Consider the following 10,088-nt stretch of genomic DNA (forward strand, 5'->3'; position numbering starts at 1 on the left):
TAGGTGACCGCCGGCCATGGCTCCTGTCTCTCTTGCAGGCTCAGCCCCCCTGTGCTCGCTGCCAGGGCAGGAGCAGCCCTTCCCCACAGCCTGGGCACCCCCGGCCGGGGGGGCAGCCCCAGCCCCTCCAGCAGGTACGGCACCCCTGTCTGCTTGGACACCCCAGCAGCTTCAGCCCCTTCACCATCCCCTACCCGGGGCACTCCCACCACCCACTACCCCTGTTCCCCGGCACATATGGCACAGGGGTTCAGCCAGCATGGCCGAGCGGCCCTGCCCTGGCCTGGCTATTGCGTGCCCAGAAAATCCCATTTCCAGAGAATTTCCCTAGTCCCTGGGGCCATCTCTCCTGTTTCCCCTTCCAGAAGCGCGTCTCCTCCCGCTTTGCAGCCCTGTTCCTTGCACAGCAGCTCACCCCATGGGGATGTCCATGTGCCTGGCCAGAGCCGGGGGCCGTCGGCAATGGGGGCCGGCTCGGGGGGTGCCCATGGAGGGTCCCACTGGCCCAGTATGGCTCCCGCTCCCCCACATAGGGTTGCAGAGAGCACCGTGCGGCTGCTGCTTCGATTCCCTGAGTATTCTGCATACAGTGGACAAGCCCCTACGGCCATCAGGGCACAGCGGTGGCCCCAGCCCCCCCAGCGCTGCTGACCTCCATCCTTGGCTACCGACATGTCCAGGGGCAATGGGCACAGCCCTACAGCTCTGGCACGGCCACCACCGCAGGGGCAGCTTGAGGCAGGAGTATCCCCCAGAGCAGCAACGTCCCCACCAGCTCCTCTGCCACCAATTCCAGGCCCATGAAGACCCTGCAGCTGACTTCAAAGTATCTGAGGAGATGCTTCTGCAAGAGGCCCATCAGCTGTTTGTTGTCCCTCTGGGCACGGTGGGGGTCACCAATGACAGTAGTAGCAGCAGCCGCATGTCTCTGGACACTGGTAGACATGGGAGTGCAGTGGCCATAGCCCCCCTGGTGGTGCCGATGTCCACCCCTTGGTACCAGCACTTTCAAGGGCAGTTGGCCACCCCTGTGTAGGCATCTCTGGGCAGCAACATCACCCCAGGCAGCAACATCCCCCCAGCCCCTCTGCTGCCCTTCAGAATCAAGAGCCTGGGGACCTGGCAGCCGACCTGCCCATCCCTGATGAGGTGCTGTTCGAATAGGCCCTGCAGCTCCTTGGTTGGCCCCTGGACACAGTGGGGCTCTGCCAGACTGCTGACAGCAGCAGCCCCACGCCTGGGGACACTGGTGACTCCTGTGGAGAGGGGGGTGCAGTGGCCCCAGCCCCCCCACTGCTGCTGACATCTGTCCCCATCTCTGAGCACGTCGAAGGGCCACTGGAACAACTCAACACTTCCAGCACGTCCACCACCATGGGGTCACCCCCAGGCAGCACCCGTCCCCTGGGCAGCACCAGCCCCCCCAGCCCCTCTGCTGCCCCCCACTACCCAGCTCCTGTGGCACACCTGGCACCGACCGAGGAGGTGCCGCTGAAGAGGCTCTAAAGATCTTTGGCTGCTCAGTGGCTGTGGGCGACACCCTGGACGGACCCAGCAGCGTCCCCACGACTGGAGACCCTGATGTCACCATCGCAGCTGTCCCCAGCTGAGAGTTCTCCTCGCTTGTGCTGCCCAAGGATCTTCTGAGCCCCGACTAGTGTCCTCGAGCTCAAAGAGGTCATGGTAAGAAGGCATTCTTTTCAAAAAAGGAATGATAAAGTGGGACTGGTCAGGTGACTATCCATAAGTCCTGTGTAGGATAGCATATACCGGGTTGCTAGCATCTTAAAGGTATACAGTAGTGGTGATGAGGTCACCACGAGTTGCTCCAGGATTGTCAAAGAAGCCTGGAGCAGCTCTCTGAGGACAACTGTCACCTCTGGTGTGTGGAGGTTATTGCAGCAGTGTGCCACAGAGACACTCGTAGACCTCTCTGGACGTGAGTGGAGATTGTGCACCTCCCACCCACCACATGCCGTTCCCAGGAATTTAGGAACTTTGCCCCTTTGGGAATGAGGACACCTGAGGGCTACAACCCTGCCCTGCACTGTGTAGTCCCGGGGCCAGCCTTCCCCCAGCGTGTGCATCGGGGCCAGGAGTGGTGAGCAAGTGGCTCTGCAGGAGCCAGGAACAGCCCACAGGCTGCATCCCATCCTTCATCCTCGGGGACATCCTGGGACGGAGTGCTCAGGAGATGTCCACTCAGGAAAACGGGAGCATTTCTGCTCTGTCCCTGCAGTGCTCTCCTTGGATGAACTGCAGGTCCCCAGCACACAAACCCAGTGTGCAGCCCAGAGGAACAGGCAGGGTAGCGCTGGTGCAGCTGCTCGCTGGCACGCAGGCTCTTCCCCACGAGAAGTTTCAGCGATCCTTCTTGTCCTCTGGTGCTAAGACACCACAGCCAGAGGCACCAGCCACTGAAAAAAACCCCTCTCTTGGGCACGTGAAGCGCAGTGTGAGATTATCCACAGCGCAGAGCACAGTAACGTGTGCCATTGTCTCCTCTCCTGCAGGGGCGGACGCTGGGGAAAAGGCTGATGCTGCCGGTCATGCGGGGCTGCGTGAGCACTATATCCCCGTGATTGCAGCAGGCCTGGCTGTGCTGCTGTCTGGGGCAGTGGCGTCTTGCACAGTCGTTTCACGGCTGAGGAGGAGAGCCGTGAGTTGCTTTTCCCCAGAGTTCTGTACTGCTGCAGCTGGCAATGAACTGTTTGCAGTCAGAGCGTGCTGGAGCGCCAGGGCGGCTGCTGGCAGTACTCTGCTGAGATTTCTGCTCTAACATGTTTAATTCCTACCAATGAGTAGCCTTTTCCTGAAACTCATTCGTACAGAAGCCAGCTGGCCCATGGCTGCCGTCTAGCAGCACGGCCCGGGATACCGAGTGTGCGAGCGGGTGGCTGCCGTGGAGACGGGGGCTCCAGAACATGGGGGTGGCCGGGGCTGCTCGGCCTTTCCTCTGAGTGGCTGCCTGGGGTTGAACCCTTGCTCCTCCCATTGGTCGGAAAGCCTGTCAATCAGCCATCTGCCACTCTCCTTCCAGGCATGATTGGTGGAGCCAGCATGGCCCGCCCTGCACAGTGCCCAGCTTTTCAACCCTTGCCACCTTCCCTGCAGCCTCAAAGCTTTATTGGTTGGTTACACATCAATCACGGACCTTCTCCCCACCTCCTCAAATGCCATTGGCTGTCCTGACTCCCACACCGACTTCCGGGCGGTTGTTGCCAGGCAACGAGCTCCCCCTAAAAATGAAACTGGGGGCTCTAAGCAAGGGCCGTGGGTAATGAAAGACATGCCAGGACCCTAAACATGAGGAACTGGGCTCTAAGAAGGAGGCTCAAAAGGACGGGCAGATGCTACAGATGGCGCTTTGGGCCCTGAACACGAGGGGAAACTCTTGGTTCCGACCCGAGCTGGGTTTGGTGCCCATGACCCCACGGAACAGACACCTGTGCTGTCCGGAGTGGCCACGGGACAGACAGAGCCCAAAGCCACGGACTCCATGAGCTCAACGGGGTGTTGTGACATTTCATGGACGTTTCACAGGGGCGGCCCGTGGGCTCAGGAAGTGCAGGGGGAGAATCAGAATAAAAGTGAGAAAACTCGTGGGTTGAGATCAAAAGAGTTTAATAATTGAAGTGAAATAATGATAATAATTACAAATTGTAATGAAAAGGCAAATAGAGAGAGAAATAAAACCCAAGACAGACAAGTGATGCAGATGAAAACAATTGCTCCCCACCAACCGACCGATGCCCAGATAGGCCCTGAGCAGCGGCCCCCCCACCAGCCTCCCTCCTCGGTGGAAAAAGGTACAGAAAGGCTACCGGGGCGGCCTCCGTGAGAAGCTGCGAGGAGCTTCCGCTGTGTCCGAGGGAGTCAAGCCCAGCCGGCTCCAAGACAGACCTGGCCAAGGCTGAGCCAATCAGTGCGGGTGGTGGCGCCTCTGTGATGTCATGTTTAAGAAAAGGGGGAAAACAACAAAAAGAACAACAAACTGCAGCAGTCAGGAGAGGGCCAGAAGGTGCTTGAACCTGTAGGATGCTCCAATATCATCCTCAAGACTCATCACTGTTGTCTTTTTTTCCCCCAACACTACTGTCCATGTTAGCCAGGAAAACACAAGCACCTGAGCCTCTAATCGAGCAGCTCTGGAGATGCTCTGTGCTTCGGCATATTTTCACTGAGAACTCTACATGCTAATTTAATATGCTCAGCAGCTGTAGAAAGCTTCCGCCCTTCTAGCTCACAAGTGTGCTTGCATCGATGAAGTCTGAAATTAAAAAAATTTAAAGAAATAAACAATCAAACAAAACCCAAATCAAGCTCCTCCATTCTTTCCTGAGTGGTCAAACTCTCTACGGAAATCAGATGCACCACTTAGGACTGGGTTTGGTTATGATGGCAATTCTATTGTTTCAAACATAGATGTCCAGTGGTCAGCATCCTCTTGAGAATGTTTGTCTGTGGCTTTTGATGGTCAATTGCCAGTTCGATGGTAATTTCAGTCACAAGTACTGAACACTTCTGTCCAGAAGCCGTGCGCCTGGAACACCTGGCAGAGAGGCTGGCAACATTTCCAGGTGAGGCTGCAAAGGCAGCCTCCTTTGTAGTCCTCCTCTCCAGTGTTCTCTTTGGATTTCTTATCTTCTTCCCTTTCTAGCATTTCCCTTTCAAGTTTGGATCACCAGAAGGCTCACTTCTATCCTTCGCCGCTTTCTTTGGGGCGCACTTTCACCCTCCTCTGCACAGGAGTGTTTTCTCTTTCTGCATGATGGTGTTTCTTTTGCAGTCTCTGGGGGAACAGGCACTGGGAGGAGCGCACGTTGTTGTTCGAGCGAGTATTTCCCTGGCTGCTGCTCCCCTAGCGACCCAGGGTGCGAGTCTGCTCGGTGGTTGCTCAAGCCGTACAGCCCTTCCCCAGTGGAGCTTCTGCCGTCACCAGAGCTGTCTCTGTCCCTGTGGGAAGAGCGGCGCAGGATCCCACTGCCGCGCGCCAGCTGACCGTGAGCGTGCTTCTGCGTTTCCACACGGCCAGTGCACCTGTGCTTGGGAGGCGGACAGTCTGGGTGGCTTCCGTCCAGCTTCTCCCCCTCCTCAGTGGCAGAGTGCGTTCTCTTCCTGCCGCGGCGCTGAGGGCGAGGCCCCGCAGAGTCCTGTGGGCTTCTGTTCCTGTGGATCCTCTGCATATTTGCTTCACCTTCTGGCTTTCTCGGTGCCACGATGCCTTCAGAAAATGGACTCTTCAGCTCTTGAACCAACTTTGCCAACCAAGTGCTCTGTGTCTCTTGGCGTTCAGCACCCGCTCCAGGGGTCAAATCACGGTGCCTGGAGAAACAACAGGGATCTTAGTCTAGGGTTGTTCTTGCAGCCTCCGCGTGGCTTCAGTCTGATCCTGGCGTCTTCTGGCAGCACTTGGTATGACACGCAGAAGACTGAACCGGGACTGGCAGCTGGAAATTAGATCGTGGTCTGCCAGCCATGTCTGTCCCTTTCAGAGCAGGAATTCATCTTGATATCCTCTCGGACCCCCGTTTCACCTCTTCTCACAGCTAGCCAGGCCCAGAGAGCAGACAGATAGCGATTTACACAAGCACAACAGTTTAGTGCCAAACAAGGAAGAAGAAGAAGAAAGGACCTGGCCATCTGCAGAACAGACAGAACTCAGCTGGATGGTCGTTCTCTCTTAGGACAGAAAGCAAAACCCACCAGAGAAGAACAGCAAGGACAAGATCAGTAACAGGAGAGGGAGTGTATTCTGAACACCCTTTCACACTTGTTCTTACCTGACATAGAAGAGTAAATATGTGCGCTGGCCAAGAACCGTCTGGATGTCACACAGATCCACAGAGTCATCATTCATCTTGTACCACTGTCCATCGCTGGCCTGCAAAGAAAGGCAATTCTATCTTCAGATGAACGGCAGGCTTTTTAAAACAAAACCACAGGCAGTACGTCACTGAAGGACACAGTAGACCAACGCAAATCACACAGTTGACTTTTACCTTTACAAAGCAGTAATAGTGTCCTGCCTGACAGCTGTGACCTTCATGGACCAGGACGGCATACAAGGAATAGAGGAGCGGTCCTTTAGCCGCCTGAGATGTGTATGCGCCAAGGTCCAAATATTCCGGGTACCGCACAACCTAAGGAGAGACCAAGAGGATTCCAAAATTATCCTGAGAGTCTTTAGGAAGCAGCCTGAGAAAATCTTGTCACCAAACACAGGCCAGAGGGCTAGAAAGAGATCTTGTCAGTTCATCAGAAACAAGTATTGCTATTTCATCACCAAAGTGGCAGAAAACTCTTCTTGGCCAAACCAACTCTTTATGAGCACTCTGGTGCTTATCTTCACCCTGGAACTTTCCTCTGGCCACAAGGGCAAGGGCAAGAGCAAGGCAGAGCTATTGCATTTCTTTTTCTCAGACAGATGCACTCCATAGCCATTGTGTGCAGACACGAACAACTTCCAAAACAAGCATTCTCCTTTGGGAAAGGACTCCTTCCAAGCAGACAATGTGGCCGTGCACTTGTTTACATACCTTGCTCATCTTTCTGCCAGAGAAAGGATCAAATCTCTTCAAGCACACGGTCAGGACACTGGAGGACTGATGGATTGTAAGCCTCTTGGACGCAGTGACCAGCTGTTTACACCTTGAAAACACAGACCCAACAGTTGCAACCTGTCTTGTCCACACTCCACCCCCCATCCATGTAGGATTGAGTTAAGGCTTGTTTCGCCCAATTCAGGCAGAAGGGAAAAAAAAATGTACCCATCTTAGAAACAAGTGCATTATATTCCAAGTTGTGGATGATTCAGGTGGTTTAGTTGTACGGGGAAGAAAACCAAACAAACAGAAAAAACCCCAAGCTGTGTCACGACTGGGTTTCTCGGTGAAGTCCAAACCTAATTAGTGCTCCCAGATATGCAAAACCATAACCCAGTATCTACTATGAAGATGTCATTAGTAAAGATCTTACTTGCTACATTTATAGCTGTTTTCGCCATCCAGGTGCTCAGGTCTGACAAAGTCTCCCAGAGCTCCAGTGACAGATGAGGCTGCCTAGGTGAGAAAGGAAGGAAAGCACTGAGCTCCTGGAAACTCAAAATCCCAAGAAATAGCTCCCCATGTGGTGCCAGCGTTATCCCAATAAGCAGCTACCCCTGGGCAGCACCAGAGTGTCCCGTGCTCTGCCTGGTCAAAACCAGCAAAAGCCACAAAAGCCACACGTCCAGCAATCACGTGTGTACTGAGGAGCCCAAAGCAGGGTGGTAGGACAGTGTCATCATGGCTGTCGACACCATCCTTGCTCTTTGCCCAGCTGGCACCCAGCGCAGGGAGGCCATTTACAGGACCTTCTATGGAAGGAGCACACAAGTCCAGTTCCCTTCCCATCCACCACCATCTTGCATGGTAACGACCCACACTTTGAAGTCAACAGAGTTTACTGGAGAGAAACAAGGCCCCTGCAGGGACCTTGAAACATTTTGCACCACCGTTTCCAAACCTCTTACCTTGATATCCAAAGGAATATCAAAGAATGCCTCGTAGGTGTCTGAAACAGCTTTGCAGCTCCAGCATGTGACTGGAAGGCAAAGAGAAAAGCTTCTCAGGTTGGGACGGACACTAACTCTGCCCATTTAATCGACCAATGCACCCTGGACATGCTGCCGCATGCAAAAAGCAGTTTTCCACAAAGAGAGAAAGAGCCACAGACCGTTCTAGGGACAGGGATATTTTTAAAAATTACCTCTGGATCTTAGAAATCCCCCAAAGACCTGATCAATGACTGTGGTGGCTTGAGAAGATGTGTCCCAGCTGGAAAGAAATGGTAATCGCGGCTCAGAAGGTGGAAGGCGGAGAGCTCGCTCTTCCAAGAGTTTTCCTTGTTAGGAGAGCCCCGGAGAGAGGGTTTCACTGGCGATTTAAAGGGAGGAGTCAAAAGGGCTAGAGAACTTTTCCATGGTCCTGTGCTCATGCTTACTCGCTGCTGCTGCTGCTCAAACAAGCTCTCTGCATGGCACCCACGGCACAGCCGAAGAATTCATGTGCGTCTTCCTGGGCGCCAAGCTGGAAATCTTCTCCTATTCCTGAGAAAGAAGAAGGTTTTCACATTGATCTCACTGAAAAAGGAAAGAAAACGGACCCTTCTAAAAGCTCTCCCCCTTAACCTGAACCCGGAAAAAACAGTTACACACGGGGTTCTTCAGAAATGAAAAATACCTCCGAATGAAACCATCTGAAATGACTCACGTGGCAGCTCGTTGACAACAGCCGTAGGTGCGATGGCACTGCCTGAGCAAGACAGGACCTCCTCAATGTGCACTTCCATCGTACACATCATGCAGAAGCCTTCCTCCACACCTAAGAGGGGAAGGAAAGAAGGAAGCAATCCAAGTAAAATATATACAGCTGTGGAAAGCCTTCAAGGAAGAAAAACACCAAACCACCCCACAGGTTACAGGTACGATGTCCACTCTCCCTTCTACATCCTCTACATCTCATCCTCAGAGCTCCTTCTCCCAGAGTCACTGTGTTTTTTTCATCATTTAGAGCGGCCCAAGAGGTGTAAAAGAACGCGTAGCAAGGACTCACAGGACTGGCTGTGCTGGCGAGACAGCAAGTAGTTGGCCAGCGGTGGGGTGTACGTCAGGCACTGCAGGACGGAATTGAGGAAGCAGGTATTGCCCAGGTTGTAGAGGCCTCCTCCAACACTGCGTGTTTGCTGCCAGGCCGTGCAAATCTTGTGCAGAGGAAACAGGTCCCTTTCTGGCAGAGCCATTCTGACACTGGTGCCTGTAAGGAAATCAGATTTTAAAGGAGATCTTCTTGTTTGGATAAGGAAAGCCCTCGAGTGGTGTGCCTAGACTTGTCCCTTTTCGGATGTGCTACAGAAAAGATAATTAGGAAACAGGAATTATGCTGACAGCCTGCGTCTACCCAAACCATAACGGTACAACCCAGTGGACACCAAGGAAGGTACAGGCCAACCCACACTTCTACCCTCTCTTTATCTACGCAATCCCCTGTCTCAAAGGAAACTAAGAATTACCTTTTTCACACACTGGAATTGGCAGGAAGGGGAGGGAGAAAAAAAAAGGACGGAATTTCGAGAAGAAAAGAAGACTACGGAATGAAACGCAGACAGCGAGGAGCTGAGTGGCTCCGCCGTCGAGCTCAGCCCGCGCTCACGCTCGCCAGCACAGCCGCCAGCTCTGTGCGAGAGCACAGCAGGAGTTGCCGGGGGACGCCCCTTATGAGCACCCGGCCCTGGGACGCCCTTTGTGACACGGGGCTGTGCGGGGCCGCGCAGCCATGGGGCTGGCACCGCCCGGCACCTCCTGCAGCTGCGGCTGCGGGGCCTCCCCAGGCAGCAGCCGCGGGGCAGGGGCTCCTCCCCGGCAGGGTGCACACCTCTGCCCGCACCGTGGGCTCAGAAACCGGCCAGAAGGCACTCGAACCTTTTGGACACTGCACAATCAGCTTCAAGACTCATCACTCTTGTCCTTTTTCCGCCAACGCTACTGTGCAAGGTTGGCAGGAAAGCCAACTTCTTCACTGAAACGAGGAAGAAAAAGGAGTTGGGAACTCCTTGTAATCATGAAATGATGAGCCTGAGGGATGGTGAAGCCTTTGGCTTCTGTGACAATCCTTGGCAGGCCTGTGGCTGTCGGTTGGCCTCCGTTTCTCCAGGTCCTCAGCCCTCTGCCAGAACCCTTTCTCTCCCACCATCTCCTGTCGCGTGTGAGCAATAGCAACTGGTGGAGGAGCTGCGTTTTTCCCACCTCTCTGGCTCCGCTGGGAGGGCTCTTCCTGTGCTCTGGCTTCTCTCTCTTTTGCAAGGCAGCCCTTCTGAGCTCTGGCCATCAGCAGGGCTCTTTCTCTCCCTGTGGGAAGAGCGGCACAGGCTTCCACTGCCATGCGCCAGCTGATGGCCACCGTGCTTCTGCCCTTCCCCGCTGTGAGCACACCTGGGCTGCGCAGCTTCGCTTCAGCTTCTGCCGCTCCGCAGTGCTGGAGCGCACTCTTCCTGCTTCAGAGCTCCCGGGGAGCTCCTGGAGAGGCGGGTGTTGTTCTCTGCTCTCCTGG

At 54.5% G+C, this 10,088-nt stretch overlaps 1 protein-coding gene across 1 annotated transcript; it reads right to left on the reverse strand.

Moving 5' to 3' along the window:
* Window positions 1-4,670: 4,670 nt before the first annotated feature.
* On the reverse strand, window positions 4,671-8,781 carry LOC135998992 (ubiquitin carboxyl-terminal hydrolase 42-like). Its single transcript, XM_065652342.1, has 10 exons — window positions 8,595-8,781; window positions 8,253-8,363; window positions 7,984-8,089; window positions 7,750-7,817; window positions 7,514-7,584; window positions 6,979-7,061; window positions 6,540-6,651; window positions 6,003-6,143; window positions 5,784-5,884; window positions 4,671-5,325 (listed from the first exon to the last, which is right to left on the reverse strand). The coding sequence occupies exons 1-10, from the start codon at window positions 8,779-8,781 to the stop codon at window positions 4,671-4,673; spliced, it is 1,635 nt and encodes a 544-aa protein (XP_065508414.1).
* Window positions 8,782-10,088: the final 1,307 nt, after the last annotated feature.

The sequence above is a fragment of the Caloenas nicobarica genome, chromosome 27 (genome assembly GCF_036013445.1).
Source record: "Caloenas nicobarica isolate bCalNic1 chromosome 27, bCalNic1.hap1, whole genome shotgun sequence".
Classification (NCBI taxonomy): domain Eukaryota; kingdom Metazoa; phylum Chordata; class Aves; order Columbiformes; family Columbidae; genus Caloenas; species Caloenas nicobarica.

What these genes read in the sequence shown, in the direction of transcription:
- LOC135998992 (XM_065652342.1), bottom strand. Translation starts at nt 8,781, where the DNA reads ATGGCTCTGCCAGAAAGGGACCTGTTTCCTCTGCACAAGATTTGCACG. An exon ending in ATATTCCTTTGGATATCAAG is followed by an intron (nt 7,062 to 7,513) that starts GTAAGAGGTTTG and finishes TTTCTCACCTAG; the next exon opens with GCAGCCTCATCTGTCACTGG. An exon ending in CTGGCAGAAAGATGAGCAAG is followed by an intron (nt 6,144 to 6,539) that starts GTATGTAAACAA and finishes GTCTCTCCTTAG; the next exon opens with GTTGTGCGGTACCCGGAATA.